Below are 17,794 nucleotides of genomic sequence, written 5' to 3' on the forward strand. Positions count from 1 at the left end.
TTCAGCCGTGGGGGTGTTACAAATGTAACGGTCAATCCTACTATTCGTTGGTGAAAGTGTAGTCCAAGAGTTGGCAGTGGGTGGTGATGACTAGCTGCCTTCCCTCTAGTCTTACACTGCAAAATTAGGGACGGCTAGCGCAGATAGCACTCGTGTAGCTTTGCGCGAAATTAAAAAAAACAACAACAAATAAACAACCACACAGTTACCTCGCGCGAATTTCTGAAAGAAACTTCGAGTGAAAGTTAACGTTATTAATTAAAGTGGACTTGTTTATCACAGAGGTACTCATGTATTGTTGTTTTCACGTGCTTCTTAAAATCCTTCTATTAAATGCAAATGCGCAGATAGCCCTCGTGTAGCGAAATTCAAAACAAGCAAACAAAATTTCAAATACGCCAGCGAAATTACTTACTTAAATTATTTGTGGCTTATAGTGTAATGTTCTTTTCATTATAATCATAGTGTTAAAATATTAAAACTACATCCACAATTATACACTACTTTTGTGATCCTATGAAACTTCATGACCTTCTAACGCCCTCTATATACACACAAAAGAACGAAGGCACTGCGATACAAATAGTCCACAAAAGCTACGAAACTTCTTACTGGTCCATAGTTTCATAGTCACTTATTGATAGCTAAAGGAGTTCTTTCGTGTTTTTTGTTGTTGTTTTTTTATTTAAAGAAGACAGTCACACACCCCCTCCCCTTCTACTGTAGGTGTTGTATACTGGTGACCAATGACGAAGTGTGTAAAACAGTCCCTATATTTATATGTGGGGATTTTAGTATTTTAAGTTGCTGCACGAGACTGAAGGTGACACTTGTTTTAATTATGTTCACTAAATGTGATCGCGCTGCACGAGACTGAAGGTGACACTTGTTTTAATTATGTTCACTAAATGTGATAGCGCTGCACGAGACTGAAGGTGACACTTGTTTTAATTATGTTCACTAAATGTGATAGCGCTGCACGAGACTGAAGGTGACACTTGTTTTAATTGTGTTCACTAAATGTGATAGCGCTGCACGAGACTGAAGGTGACACTTGTTTTAATTGTGTTCACTAAATGTGATAGCGCTGCACGAGACTGAAGGTGACACTTGTTTTAATTGTGTTTACTAAATGTGATAGCAAAAACCTTGAAGAACAACAGGTACCAATCTAGTATCTATTACGCAGTTCTGATAAAACCGTGTTCCTAATTAGATCAGTATCATATTGTACTCGTACATCGGATTGTTGTGTTCTAAGTGTACCTTTCCGCATGATGCAGCTGTCAACTATTTGAAGACAATTGGATGACGGTGTCTTTAGAGGGGCCCGGCATGGCCCAGCGCGTTACGGCGTGCGCTTCGTAATCTGAGGGTCGCGGGTTCGCGCCAAACATGCTCGCCCTCCCAGCCGTGGGGGCGTTATAATGTGACGGTCAATCCCACTGTTCGTTGGTAAACGAGTAGCCCAAGAGTTGGCGGTGGGTGGTGATGACTAGCTGCCTTCCCTCTAGTCTTACACTGCTAAATTAGGGACGGCTAGCACAGATAGCCCTCGAGTAGCTTTGTACGAAATTCCAAAACAAACAAACAAACAAAGTCTTTAGAGGTTAGTTTCCTGATGTCATTCGAGTTGCATTGTTCTTGTCCTTAAGGGTTCTTATTTTGTTTTACCTCCCGATTTATTTGTCAGTGAAATTTTATGATGTGACACGTTGACCAAACAGCCATATCGGAGATCCCAAGTCTCAGACAAAGCTGCCCCAAACGTGTAATTATTGATCAAAAGAAGGGCAATCAGTCGTCAAAACACGCCACCCAGCGGAATTTAATGCCACTTTTTAACGCGAACGCAGTTGAAGATGCTGAGCTTATTCAGCGCCTTATAGCATCCTTGAACTTTAGACCTCTCGAACCACAGCCTGGATCGTTTGCCACTAGATTGCATCTGTTTAAAGAAGACTAGTATATTTCTACAATGAAATTAGGTGATTTTTTTTTAAATTTTATTATCAAGTGTTTGTATAACCTTAAAAACACTCATCATGATATACACGTGTAGAATATTTGATTTTAGTATTTTTGCGCAATGCTACGCAGAAGCTGAGCTATCTATTCGTAGCCTTAATTTTGAACCGAATGCTAAGGAGGAGGTTGGCTCTTGCTGCCTGTTACTGGGCTACTCTTATGGGATCGAATAATGGGGTATAATCCTTATTCTCATGGAGCATACACAAACTCATGTGTGACGAGTTGCGAACCACAAATTATCGGATTCGCTCGTATTTCTGGAAGCGCTACTTTACATTACCACTACAGTAAGTCATTTCGTGGGACATTAGTACACTTATAGCGTATATCGCTAAAATTCGGAGTTCGATTTTCCGCGGTAGACAGAGCTAGTAGCCCATTGTGGCTTTGGTCTAAAACAAATGATGGACTCAGCAGATAGCCGTAAAATAAATAAACCACTGCACTGGATTTAATAAGTCATTGTATCTTCCATCTGTATTTGTATACAACTTTTGTTGCTAGTACAATAGGCCCGGCATAGCCTGATAGTGACGGTGCTTGACTCTTAATCTGAGGGTCGCGAGTTCTAATCCCCGTTACACCAAATATGCTCGCCCTTTTACCCATGGAAGCGTTGTAATGTTACGGTTAATCTCCTATTCGTTGGTAAAAAAAGTAACCCAAGAGTTGGCGGTGGGTATCAATGAGTAGTTGTCTTCCCTCCAATGTTACACTACTAATTTAGGGAGGGTTAGTGCAGATAACCCTCGTGTGGCTTTGCGCAAAATTAAAAACAAACTAAACCACACTTAATACAAAATAATCTTATTTCATCATTACGCCAATTCTTCGCTTCGGTAAACAACCACGATGTTTGTTTTTGGACTTTAGTGCAGATAAAAACTCGTAGCTTTCTCTAGGATGGCAGAAGCGGCAGCTGAATGAATTGTTTTGGTTGATACAAATTAAAAATATCAAGAGCACTTTGTGGCAGCAATTCCTGTCTGCAAGAACGAATATTAACTGTTTGCTACGTCTAGCTTAGCTTTGTTTATCAGCCTTCTTCGGCTGCATTGCGCGTGCGTTTTCGTTGCTGTTTGTAGTTACACTTGTAATAAGAACGATTTTGAGTGTGTTTTTGTTTTTTTTAACTTCTAGTTGGTTAAGTCATAAGCTACAAGTGTTCCGTATAATATATATTTAAAGATAATTGTGAAATTACGGATGACAACTGATGTATGCTCGCAAATTACTGAAACAAAAGTGGATGACACATTTTATTACTATTATTATCACACAAGGTACTCTCTAAAATAGTCGCAGACAACCAAGTATAACAATGAACTCGAGAAACAATGAAGAACGGTAAAGTCGAAGAATTTTGTGAATCCTAAACATGGTAGTTTCCAGTTAACGTGTTATGAGTTAGGTTATTTTCCAATTAATGTGTAGTAGGAAAATACAAACAAACACTTGACTTAATGTCTAACACTATCCTATGACATACTCGATACTGTATTCATTACTATTGTCCAATTTTCAGTAAAATGCTCGTTGTCGTTTTATCAGTGATGCTTGTAAAACTGTAATCATAAGGCTGGAGATACTTGTAAACATTATTTGCTGTAATAAAACGAAACATTTCCGCTAATTTAAATAATCTCGAAGAGCTTAGATTGGTAGCGAAGAAGAACTTGGAAGTTTTAATGAGTAGAAATCTCGATTTTCAAGAATCAACTTAAAAATAGCCCTACAACCTTAATAGGAGTTTGTTTAGTAGCTGTACAATGATTTTTGTGCAATATTCCTAGCCGTTTTTGCTATAGGCTTCGGTGCTTCAATGGTTTCGAAGAGAAACTTGGTAACTATAAATTAAAATACAAACGAAAATAGGTCCTTGTCTTTTAAAATTCAATATACAAATTATCTAATGGCCTGCAAAGACGTTTTTAGTAGGTTTTCTCAGGGTTTAGTAAAATATTCTTAACCGTTCATTCTGTAGGCTTGTGAAACAAAAATAATATAGATGATAATATAAAGAATTAATGGTGAATCGACTTTTTTTGCTATTATCAGTATTTTAGCAACATTAACAATTGAGATAAAAGTTTCTTTTGAAGAAAGTTTGTTTTTAAGATGGTGTTTGTTCGTGTTTTCTATTAGAATTTTGTGAAATTACTGGGCGACCTAACTATGAACCATTATTATGTTGCATGGTATGTTACGTTCTATTAGTTCCTTCACAAGAAGTTTTTCTTGTGTTTACCTTACAAGAAAAATTACATTACTGGCAAAACTTTGAGGGGGGGGTCACACTTTTATGATAGTTATAGCATGGGATCAAAACCCATCGCCAATCATGCTAGTTCTTTCAGCGTGATATAATAAGATGGTCCATCCAACTTATCATTAGTAAATTGTAACTTAGTGGTTGGCAGTTGGCCATGTTGAATAACTACCTTCTTTTCAAAATTAGTGCAAACAGTCCTTAAGTTGCTTTACGTAACAAACAGATCGCCCATTATATAAACGATGTTGCAACATCTTGCTACCTTCTTTGGATTTTCAAGACCACAAAATCAATTGGAGTTCACCCCTTTAATCTAAACAGCCGTTGAATTTGTTTATAATTAAACACAGAGCTACATAATGGACTATCTATGCTTTGCCCACCACGGTGTTGAAACCCATATTCTAGCGTTTTAAATCCGCAGACATACTGCTGTTCTACTTGGGGCATTGATTTTGAATTCATCCTTCGATAACATGGATTTATTATTTGTTTGTTTTTTATCTTGTTAATCGTACCAAGAAATGTGTTCAGTTTCATTGCAATGTTGTTTTGGATTTGAGTGTTCTCTTTGGTGACTGCATCTTTCATCTTGCAGATGAGGAAGTTGATAAAGTTGATTTGAGTGTGTGGTGTTAGTCCATGATGTTCTAAACACTCCTCTATGAGTTTTCCATTTCTTGATAACATGTGAAGTCTTCTTTCACCGAAATGTTTTTATTTTAACCCTACAATCTTATATTAAGTAATGTCTTTTTTTGTTTGTTTGCAAATTTTTTTACAGTTTTGATCTAGCAACACCAAATTTGACATGCGAACCCCATGAAGCCTGGAGTGTGTCCTTATCTTAATGACCTGCAGTGCTACCCATTAATGATCAGATACACGATTAGCGTTGCAAGGTCGTTAACTCAAATTTAACCTTGGAGTTCATATTCGTGGTACTCTCCTAAGATCCTTGAGCTGCCGTGTTTGAAAGTTTATTATGCTCCCACTTACAAGCTAGGGGGACCAAATGTGTCACACGTTCTCGTGTACCACAAAAGCGTGTCATAATAGAGTTAGCAACTGCTTACAGTTTTCCTTAGGGAACAATTAGAAGTAACTGGGAATGTTGGAGGACCTTGATCGGTACATTGGGATCGTTGTGAATAACTAGTGGGGGGAGGGCTATGAATTCGGTAGCGGAATGCGGATATTTTATGTGAGAAGTTAATCTCGTTATATGAATATACTTTCACAGAAAGATCTGTGACAGTTACCCATCCATAAGTCGAACCGTGGTGGCATTGCACTGTCTAATACTGGGGAACTCGCCGTGAATAGAATATATAAATATATAGGTACTAAATAAACCGTAAAAAAGCAACATAATTCTTATATACAATTAAAAATCTTCACAAAATTACATGCATATCCTGTCGTATGGAGACAACCACCACTTGTAATCCACTCTTGTACAACGTGACGTTTTACCTACAGTCGTAATAAAAGTAGCTCGCACTTACCCGTCATGATTCACGTGGATCTTTACTTTTCACCACGAAGTAATGTAAAACCTCCAAGTGAAAATGAGTCACCTGCTGATGATGATGAATCTGCAGGAATCTCTTATTGAACCCTAACTTGAAAGTCGATACGTCTTGAACAATGCATTTAACTCAAAACTGTATAGCATTCTCTTCTTCTCTTACCCGGATTTAGGTCTAAAAACTTGGGAGGGTCGGATTCAATGACCTCTTCGTTCCTTGTCACCTGATGAATGTATTTGAGAAATGCTACATGAGGGCCAGAGTACACCACACTTACTCCGGCCACTCTCAGGACAATTGATGTCCATGTAATAGTTTCAGATATATTCGTGTAAAACTACAGCTTCTGACAAACTGTTCCATATTCTGCACTATTATTGTTTTTGTTTTAATTTTGCGCATATCTGCGATAACCGTCCTTAATTTAGCAGTGTAAGACGGGAGGGAAAGCAACTAGTCATTACCGCCAACTCTTGGGCTACTCTTTTACCAACGAATAGTGGGAGTAATCGTCACATTATAACGCTCCCACGGCTGAAAGGACGAGCATGTTTTGTGTGACGGGGATTCGAACCCGCGACCCTCGGATTACCAGTAGAGTGCCTTAATCACCTAACCATGCCGGGCCAAAAAAATATATCTGTTGTTGTTGGTCTTTAATTAAGCACAAAGCTACACAATGGGCTATCTGTGCTCTGCCCACCACGGGTATCGAAACTCGGCTTTTAACATTGTAAGTCCGCAGATATACTGCTCAGCCACTGGGAGGCGACTACACAGAGATGTTCCACAGTTCAGGTCTAATCATGTCAACCAGATTCATGAGCCATTGTCTGCTTTAGTTCAAGTGTAACCACAGTTAATCCGTCTATTCATTGTGTTTAACATATAACTCGTTCAATATTTGAACCACATTAGCTCAGTTCAACAGATCACTTTCTAAAGTTACAATCTACCGTACTCTCTTCTGTTTACCTTATATCTTGTTAGTTTTACTGATCTATCCTCATCTGTTTCTCTTCTTCAGTTAATCCATGTTCTGTTTCCAGATCCTGTACCAGTCCCACTCTTCGTTAGTAAAAATAGCACTTCAACAGTCGGCGGTGGGTGGTGTTAGAACAGAACGAGAGCAGACAGTTATCACGACTACATTAGAGACATGTAATACACCGAGTAGGTGTGAGTGGAATTCACCAAACACACACTCTTCAAAATCACTAATATTCAGGGCTAACTCTCGTGAGAAATGATCGTTAACTCTTAGAAAACACAGAAATAAAATGAATGTGTTAAATTGAGGTAGAACAGTTGACAAAGTTTGTTACAGTCTTGTCTTCAGTTTATTATCTATATTACTAGCACTGTTACAAAGTTCGTTACAGTCTTGTCTTCAGTTTATTATCTATATTACTAAATATTGTCTTGAGTTCATAGTGTTTCTTTTCAAATTTTCAGGTTTGATCAACTAAATGGTAGCTGATAAGAGAAGTGAAATAAAACAGTTTATTTATATTTTATTATTGTTAATTTATATTAACTTTACATGTAATGTTTTAATAACATAAATAAAGACAACATGTATTCAATACTGATCTTCATTTATTGAATCTTTTAATTTTTAACCATTTTATTAGAATTTATTATTTTTAATGTATGAAAGACTTACAGTGTTTATCGAACGCTTGACAAATTTTGTGAAGATACTTAAACTGTATCACAACTTAGGTACGACACTCGTACTGCCACACTTTTAATATCTGAATGAAGCCTACTTTAGATACAATAATATTTTATTATCTGGTAAGCATTCAAAAGAATCATATACCGTTAAAGTACCTTGGTCAACAGCATCGAAACATAACTGGATTATAAGGCGGTGTATTTACGTTTACACATGTGCATTTATTATTATAATCTTTGTTTTTTAATTGATATAATTAGTTTGGTTTTAATAACGATAGTTTAACCATGAGTAAGATGTTGCACAATTTGTAACTCGCCAAATGATCTCCTTGACAACGACCTGCGTCTCCAAACAACCAACGCCCAGAATAGCAGCATCTAAACTGTCAAGTCGTATATTCTCCCTACCTCACTTACATCCCGCCGTGTTCTTCGCTGTCAAGTGGTCACATGAATGTTGGGCAGAGACATATTAATTACGTTTGTTCAATTATTTAGTGTAACTGGCATTTCTGTATCAGGTTTTGCAGTTGTCTCGCTTGAGTGAATTACGCACGGAGATGAAACGAAGAAGGAAAAAAAATCGTAACTAAAGTAGAATTACCGAAATTAATCTATCAGTGGACGTTTGTTTGGTCGGTATATCAAAACAAGACATACAATCAATGTTTCGTTTCGAAACGTGTACGTTGCTTTCATAGTTACGGGTACTTGTGTACAGCGACACAAGATCTTAATGTTGAGACGACTGGTTATAATCAGCCAACCAGCTGAACCTACCGCCAGCGCTTGGGCTACTTTTTACAACCAGTTAAATTCAACAGTTACTCTTGTAACGCGTTCACAGCCTGAAAGTGCGGAGCGCGCTATTTTGCGGCAATGGGACGCGAATCGTGAACCCTGAGATTCACGGTCCAACACTCTAACCTTAGATCACGCCTGCTTCACAAGTACAAAAATAGTGTTTTTTGCAGATTAACAAAGTTTTTAAAAATATGTTTAGTTTTCTTTCTTATCTTCAGCAATAACGACCGTTTCTCTGCCGTATACAAATTACTATAAAATCATCTACGTTTTTTTCCAGGCAGGCACACGTACGTTTTTAGTCCCCCGCTAGTACAGCGGTAAGTCTAGGGATTTACAACGCTAAAATCAGGAGTTCGATTCCCCATGGTGGGCTCAGCAGATAGCTCGATGTGGCTTTACTATATGAAAACACACACACACACACACTCACTCCTGTTGTTTCATTATTGCGGCTTCATAAAGGCTTAAGTGTGTTGTTAGATATTAACAGACGGTCCCTAACCGGTGTTACTGCCGGTAATAATATGTTTATGATGTGTTCACATACCTTCTAATCAAAATATAATTAAGTTAAAATACAAACGGGTCTTTCCACGAATGAGGAGGACCCGATAACATTTGTACTTAATAATTTTCGTAACAGATGTAATAACTTTTGTATGCTGTGCAATAAGTTTGTGTTATCGTCTTGTAATGAGACTCGTTTTTAAACGACACGTGTATTTAGAATAAATATAAAAAGTTTCTTTTATGGCCTGTGGAAATCATTAAAAGATACTTTAAATGTAAAGTTTGAAAAATAACTTAACAATACTTTTATGTTGTTTTCCTTTTCGAAAGAAAATTTAATATTAACGAGCACGTGGCGTCATTGAAATTTATAACATCTAAATAACTCAGTGATACTAATAACATTCAGCCACTCAGTGGTGCACAAGCATGTCTGAGAACTTGCAGCGCTAAAATCCGGGTTTCGATACTCGTTGTGGGCAGAACCCAGACAACTCTGTACTTAATTACAAACAGTAACATGCGATACATGTCACTTTATGCCACGTCATAGCAAGAGGAGAACTTGATTTATCATGGTTATATTTTACCACTTTTCTTGAAACTTACCTCCTAATCTTTCGTTAGCAGCTTTATATTTAGAAACAAAACTTTCTATTCTAGTGACTCGGAAAGCGTTATGTAAATAAATCAACACTTAATGCTCTGTGCAGACTAAAGACTTCCTATCTTAAATTGAACGTAAAATGGAAACGTCAGTAAGAAAAAACAAAAGTATTTCGTTTTACATACTTTGGAAGAGATTTGAGTTCCTGTTTGACAAATTGGTTTATAGCATACGTCCATTAGGCTCGACACGGCCAGGTGAGTTTAGGCGTTCGACTCGTAATCTGAGGATCGCGGGTTCGAACCCCGGTGGCACCAGACATGCTCGCCCTTTCAGCCGTGGGGGCGTTATAAGGTAACGGTCAATCCCACTATTCGTTGGTAAAAGATTAGCCCAAGTGTTGGCGGTGGGTGGTGATGACTAGCTGCCTTCCCTCTAGTCTTTCACTGCTAAATTAGGGACGGCTAGCACAGATAGCCCTCGAGTAGCTTTGTGCGAAATTGAAAAAACAAGTATACTTCCGGTACGCGCAAGCCCCCAAGCGACAGGTTATACAGACCACTTATAGCTAGCGGTAGGTTTGAAGGTTTGGTTTGTTTTTAATTTCGCGCAAAGTTACTCGAGGGCTATCTGCGCTAGCCGTACCTACTTTAGCAGTGTAAGACTAGAGGGAAGGCAGCTAGTCATTACCACCCATCGCCAACTCCTGGGCTACTCTTTTACCAACGAATAGTGGAATTGACCGTCACATTATAACGCCCCCACGGCTGAAATGGCGAGCATGTTTGGTGCGACGGGGATTCGAACCAGCGACCCTCGGATTACGAGTAGAGTGCCTTAATCACCTGGCCATGCTGGACCAGGTTTGAAGGAAGGTGGGATTTTCTCTCATTTGTCTTTTTAATTAGGGCTTATCTTAGATGGTTGTTTTATTCTTTTTTATGTCTAAAATTCATAAAATCGTTAATGGTAATGCGTTTTACTCGGAAAACAGACGGACGAAACCAGACAACTGTGAAATTTAACGAAAAAATTAATTTTGGAGTGCCCTCTAGCACACTTATTCTGAATAATTTTTAATTTATTGTAACGGGGATGTTTACTAATTTTAATGGATGATAAATGGGTTTAACAGTTTACCTACTGCACAAGTTATCTTCTCGTCTAAAGGTATAATAAACTTGAATGTTTTTCTTTCAAGATCTTCATCTGGTTTTATTTGTATATTTTATCTTTTCTCGTTATAATTTTATTACTTAAGTCATGTTAAGTACAGATATTTATTAGACATGCCGACAAAAGTTAAAAAAAACAACAACAAAACTCGACCTCTTAACTTATCTTGCGGACATAGTTAGGCCCTAGAGTGACCCGGTTTGTAGCGTGCTGTTTAAGGGGCCTTCAGTTCTAGAATCGGCGTCTATCTCGTAAACAGAAAAACTAAAAAGTTCGTTATAAGGATGACTGTATAATCTCTCCATTACATCAAGGGAAGAGTATCCCAGGAGTTGGCGGTAGGTGATCTCGACTATCGGTTTGCCTTTGGTGTATCAAATCCAAATTAATTACGTTTAGGGTAGATATCCCTTTGGTAGCTTTGTGGTTATATCGGAAAAGAAACAGAACTGTTTTGTCTAGCAGCAGTGTCTTAGGACTGTGCAATACAAAAGAAACAGAACTGTTTTGTCTAGCAGCAGTGTCTTAGGACTGTGCAATACAAATGATTTGGAAAAATGATCAACATAAACAGTTTCTTGATAAGCTTACGAGAGCTGGTAAAGGAATTTCACGGAGGACCATTGTTCCGTTTTACGTTTCATTCCGTTACGTAAAGTCAACTATATTCTCTCTTTATTTGTCAATAACTGAGTTGAACGTGTCTTAATAGCGCGCATGTTTGGACTGTGGGTATAAAGGATTGTGATTTCTAAAGATACGTTTCCATTTCGGGTCTTTGACTACCCGATAAGAGTACTAGTCAGATTCCGCTGTTTCATCAGACAAGAGTTGACCAGAACTTTGACTCATTAACTGTAGGCTGTCGTTTTAAAATTAAGGACGTGTTTACACAGATAGCCTATTGTGTAAATTTATGCAAGTTTCTGAAACAGATTGGAAATAATTCGTAATGGAACTGATAAAATTACCAGAGCACGATTGACGTCTTACAAAGGAGTACCTGGGCAACACTTACCTCCCGCTTTGGAGAGACTACGCCAGCGTCCTCTTGTGGAATATGTTGAAAATTCCGAATTTGAAATAATTGTTTATAAACAACTGATTCATGAACATTTCTAGCTAGTTTTATGTACATCACGTAATAAAATCAGCCCAATCTGTTGTCGATTCTTGTTTACTTTTTAATTCAACATTGAATTTTAAATTGTTCTCTGATGTTTCAAATGAGTTCGAATCAGGAAGGTTTGTTAAAATTAATACTTTGTAGACGGTTAGAATTTGTTTGTTTTGAAGTTAAGCACAAAGGTACACAATGGACTATCTGTGCTTTGCCCATCATAGGTATTGAAACCCGGTTTCTAGTGTTGCAAGTCCGTAGGAATGCCGCTGTGCCACTAGGGGGCGCGAAGTGAAAAACTGAGTTTAAGGCTTAAATACTACTAAACGTTATAGAGGTTGATAACAGTCACTTCTATACATCACTTAATACCAGTTTTTCTTTACTTGATCTTAATAAATAATTATGTATCTTTGTGTAATATATAAATTCTACTTCTGTGTATACTTGTTACTCCTTTTTATCAATATCAGCGCCCCCTAGTGGCACAACGGTATGTCTGCGGATTTACAACGCTAAAAACCGGATATCGATACCTGTGGTAGGCAGAGCACACACAGCCCATTGTGTAGCTTTGTGCTTAATATAAAAAACAAAACACAACTATCAGTGTTATTACGGGTAAAAATGTCTTTGTTCTGATGACCATTGTGACGTAATGCACGAAAATAAAGATATGTTTGAACAACGTGAAGTGACGTAACTTCATTTCCTTAAAAAAAAAAATAGTTTTGCTGTTTAGTTTTACCTGGTTTTGATTAAAGTATTTATTTAATAATTAATCTAAATTAATATTTCACTTCTTTCAGAGCCCAGCATGGCCAGTTGATTAAGGCACTCGATTCGTAATCCGAGGGTTGCGAGTTCGAATCCCTGTTACACCAAACATGCTCACCCTTTCACCCAAGAGGGCGCTATAATGAAACGGTCAATCCCACTATTCCACATTAGTTGGTAAAAGAGTAGCCCAAGAGTTGACGGTGGGTGGTGATGACTAGCTACCTTCCCTCTAGTCTTACACTAATAAATTAGGGACGGCTAACGCAGATAGCCCTCGTGTAGCTTTGCACGAAATTCAAAACAAACCAAACCACCTCTTTCATGGACTAAGTTTTTAATCTAATTAAAAATTAAATTGTCGCTAAGTGTAGAGTAAATCGGATTAACTAAAAATAGGAATTTCGTACTAATTAACACTTAATTGTATTAAGAACTTTATTCCAACAATGTAGAGCATTAGTAATTTCTTTAATTTTACAGATCAGCAACGGTTGCTAAGGGGGAGGAGTGATACTTTTTATTCTTTATGTATCATTCTGTCCTCCGAACTACTTTTCTATCGTGTGAAGTGCTGGTTTTGCTGCCACACATTGGCAAGTCTCATGAACGAATCAAAGTCGACCCCAGGTAAGTCAACAACCATCTTACGTTTCTTGGCTTTGGTTTTGTTAAATTTGGAACTAGTTCAGTTTGGAGAGAATGTTAATTCATAAAAAAAAATATCGGGCCATAAATCGAGAAAATACTCAATATCATGACTCTATGTTTGTAAACAAGTTTGACAAAGATATTTCTCTAAGGATTGTTCGTTTGTTTCGTTATTTCTCTAAAAATGACATTAGTTTGTTGATAGATGCTATTTCTACTTTGTCGACCTTAATTCTGAACTGGTGAAGTAAATGGAAGTCAGTTAATCTGGAGGATTCACCACCACCACCTCTTGGACTGGAACTGAACATCATTGAGGGACTTTGATTACACTTAGTGAGTGTTTTCAGCCTACTTGAATAGTGCGATTGACCATCCAGTAAGGGACTTTGATTACACTTAGTGAGTGTTTTCAGCCCACTTGAATAGTGTAATTTGACCATCCAGTAAGGGACTTTGATTACACTTAGTGAGTGTTTTCAGCCTACTTGAATAGTGTGATTTGACCATCCAGTAAGGGACTTTGATTACACTTAGTGAGTGTTTTCAGCCCACTTGAATAGTGTGATTTGACCATCCAGTAAGGGACTTTGATTACACTTAGTGAGTGTTTTCAGCCTACTTGAATAGTGTGATTTGACCATCCAGTAAGGGACTTTGATTACACTTAGTGAGTGTTTTCAGCCCACTTGAATAGTGTGATTTGACCATCCAGTAAGGGACTTTGATTACACTTAGTGAATGTTTTCAGCCTACTTGAATAGTGTGATTTGACCATCCAGTAAGGGTCATTGACTAGAGAGACTGTTTTTGTCCAGTCACCTACTGTAGATTATGAACTATTAGAAATGAGAATCTTAGAAATATAAATATTAGGTTGAATAGTCAAAGTAAACCATCGCATTCAGTATTTCTACCCACAGTGGTTACTCATAGTTAAGATGAAAGGATTTTGCTAAGATAACTGTTCTGTAAGATGTTTGAGGTTGTTGTTCTGTTCCCAGTATTTCTACCCACAGTGGTTACTCATAGTTAAGATGGAAGGATTTTGGTAAGATAACTGTTCTGTAAGATGTTTGAGGTTGTTCTGTTCCCAGATATCATTAAGTCTAAGATTGTGGATATCTGTTTCTGTTTATTATTTTGTAACACAACTAGTAATCTAAAGATGTTCGAGATCGTTATATTTTACCTTTATTATCTGTTAGTTTCGTAAGACAAAGTGTTCTTGACATCTGGCAAACCTTGTTAAAATAGTTGATACAATCCAGGAATCGTATGTTTACCATGTAACAAGTACATCGATGTGCAGATGATGGAAAATATTTCGGAAAGCGGACACTTCCTGTTCAGAGTTAAACAAAGGATTTGACATGAATGTTACATGAAAATGTTCACATTTTACTGCAACAAAAATGTTAGGTTATGAACTGCAAGTGCCAAGGTTCGAGACTCCGCTCAAGATACTGCATACTTTCAGCTGTGAGTGCATTGTTATGAGATTCAAAGAGCCGGATGAAAGCAATAACAAAACAAACTCTAATGCTACCGTTTTTAACTTTTGTCCGTAATTCAAAATTAAAGACAGCAATATCTGAACTTTCGTGTTTCTTAGGAGGCTGCTGGCTCTCGTGCGCAGTGGGTGTTATTCAGTTTCAAACTTCTTATTCTGACCAGATTAAATAGTTTTGTGAGAAACTTTTTTTGAGTTGAGGCGAACGACTATGTAAGTGGTTCAGTCGCCTGTATGTAGCCAGTCTCTGAATCTTGGTTTGTCTCTGCATGACCATGCCCTACACTTTGGGGCCATGGCTGCGTTATTAGAGAGACTGTCAAATTCCACCATTCGATTAAACTAGCCAAGAAATCTGTGGTGAGCGCTGTTGATCAGCTAGTTTTAGTTCGAAGATTGTGACAGCTAGTACAGATACTCTTTGTGTAGTAGTCGAGAATATCCAAAACAAACTCGGATACAAATTCATTACAGTAACAAGGAAAACTTCAGTTCAACGTTTATATATTTTAAAAAATTCACTTTTGTTTCTTTTACTTTCGTGTCCGGTAACATGACGCTAATTGAAACTTAGTTGCGATCTCTCGCTATGAAAGTTGGGAAATTGTAATTATAAAACTAAGAGCAAATTACGTGTAGAGCTGACCTTGTATATGGAGTGTCTGTTCATCATTGGACGACCACAAGAACAAATCGTTGACGAGTGTGACTCAGCTGTTTATTCAAATTATTTTATGACCTTATCAAAAGTCAACGGAATGTCCTTACTGAAGAGAACTTTCTCATACGTAAACTCAAACCTTCAGTTAATTATATCAGCTCCCTGTTTAAATCACTAATGGTTCGTAAAGTTAGTAGAAAAAAAATGACAACTCATTTTGTGAACAGAGAAACGCAGATCGTTAAGAGACCGATTTTAGTGCAAATAGTTCACATTAATATCTGTATGTATACCTACCTGCGAAGAGACAAAACGGCTTCCAGTATTTACACAGAACGGCAGTTTGCTTCCTTTACACTTTGAATTAACGTTCCCTGACGCGTGCCAGTTACCATGGTTACCGTGAAATGATACGTTCTGCGTATGCGCAGGTTAAAAATAGCACAAGATCAATTATTGTTTTAGTGGAAACAAAGTGAAATAGAAGAAACACAATATCTAAATATAACTGGCTCGTAAATAAGTAACACGAATTTATTGATGTGTTTACACGGTAAAAAAAATTCGCTACAATGTACGAGCAGAGCTAGAGATAATTTAATTTATTCGTAGATAATAAAATACGAACAGTTAAAGTAAAGCGTAGCTATCTCGAATATCGGATAATTTCAGTCTGACAGGTCCGCCACGATCTGTTTTAAGTAATAACTAAGCATTCTGAATGAGTTGTATAGGTAGTTTCTGTTTGAAGCTTTGACACAAGATATATTAGTACAACGCTAACGTTTGACAATCCACAATGAAGTTAAAATACGACTGACCCCTGCTTCAAAATACAAGTCGTTTTCGCGTAATAATTTTACTGTACTTAGTTTAAAAAAATACTGAGAGACCGGGAACAGTCTCGTGCATACTTTGTGTTAATTTGTTACCGCATCATCGTCTTATACGTCTGTATGAAAACGTGCACAGATTCTGTGGTTAGATTACAACATATTAAATCTCGTAACATGTTACTTTTTTACTCGCATAAAAAAACATTGCAGCATCGTTTCGATTAAAATATTACGAAACGCAGAATATACGATGCAACATTATCAATACACATGTAAAGTTTGTAAAATGCGTAACTTCAAGTTATTGAAAAATATTCAATATAACAAATAAATTTAATTTCGGAGAGACGCGTATCGAAAAACTTGTATCCATGTCTTCCCTGCGAGTTAAAAGGGGCCGAAGACCGCCTGGAAGAGTCACCTATTTGCGCTACTTCCGCCACTGTACAGTAGTATGTTGTGTGCTAGTCAAATAGTTGATACTAGTTACGTGATGTAAGGAAACCTTTACGTTGCAGTTTGTACTGTCGTGACGTCAGTGAAACGTGCGCGTACCATGAATCATGAGGAGAATTATGCACTGTGTAGCCTACAACACATGATGACAAATGAACTTTTTATAAGCAATAAGTACGTCTAGTAACTGTTTCGTTTTACTGTTAAGCACAAAGCCACACAATGAGCTAGCTGCGCTGTTCTTACCATGGATATCTAAACACCGATGTTACAAATCTGCAGTCGTCCAGCTAAACCACAGGAATAACGAGAAAGAATCACACTATTACGTGTATACTTAAACACACGTATACATAAAGTGTGACTATCTGTAATAATGTTTCCCCATGTGTGTGACCGCTATAGCTCCAACAGAAAAGAATCTAGAGATGTGAAACTTTGCGCGCATACTAAAGGGATTTTGAGGGTATACATAAGAATATTATTTATTTATATTTGACATAAAAAATTAACCAATAGCCCCTTCATGATTCTGCTTCCTTGGGGGTCTATAAAAATCATATATTTCTACTTCTATCTTACTGGATGAACAATATGTAAAGATATTCCATCACGTATTGTTGGTCTAAAAATCTGTCAAAACTGGGAAAAAAATCCACATAGTTTACCCAAAATGAAAAAAAAGGAAACCAAAAGAGTATGGGTCAAATATTTATTAGCCAGTCAAAGGCATCAGGACCCATGGAACAGTCCCTCGAAATACTAGAAAGGGTTTAAATAAATAAACTTTGGGAAATGACACCAAGCAAAATAGTTAAAGAATATTAGTGAGTGAAAAAAAATTCAAACAAACATTGGAAGAAAAATAGAATTAAAAAAATGAACTAAGTTTGAGAAAAGGCAGAAAAACAACGGGAAGAAAAATATGGATTATATATTATTGGATAATTTGTTGAATAAAAAAAATATAATAAATATACATAAAAAATGAACACAAAAATGGTAACAAACAAATCAGTTAGAATTAGCGTATTGTGGTAGGTATAGAAGAAAATATAGTAGTGGAGACGCTTGAATGGTACGTTGAGACCTCTTTGAATCAGGAGGAGATCTCAGAATCTCTCAGCGGATTGTGGCTATCTTATGCTAGTAGTGGAATAAA

At 37.2% G+C, this 17,794-nt stretch overlaps 1 protein-coding gene across 5 annotated transcripts in view; it reads left to right on the plus strand.

Moving 5' to 3' along the window:
* The window catches only part of LOC143234635 (histone deacetylase 4-like), a 78,198-nt gene that overhangs the window by 27,049 nt on the left and 33,355 nt on the right, over window positions 1-17,794 (plus strand). For 2 of the 5 annotated variants that reach the window (XM_076472115.1, XM_076472117.1), the window contains exon 2: window positions 12,999-13,145. The exons of 2 other annotated variants lie outside the window; for them this stretch is intronic. In XM_076472115.1, the coding sequence (XP_076328230.1) occupies window positions 12,999-13,145 (147 nt within the window). Of the gene's footprint in view, window positions 1-12,998; window positions 13,146-13,371; window positions 13,503-17,794 lie in introns of those variants that run through there. One more of the 5 variants, XM_076472120.1, reaches the window with a different exon arrangement.

This window comes from Tachypleus tridentatus, chromosome 12 (genome assembly GCF_004210375.1).
Source record: "Tachypleus tridentatus isolate NWPU-2018 chromosome 12, ASM421037v1, whole genome shotgun sequence".
Taxonomy (NCBI): Eukaryota; Metazoa; Arthropoda; class Merostomata; order Xiphosura; family Limulidae; genus Tachypleus; species Tachypleus tridentatus.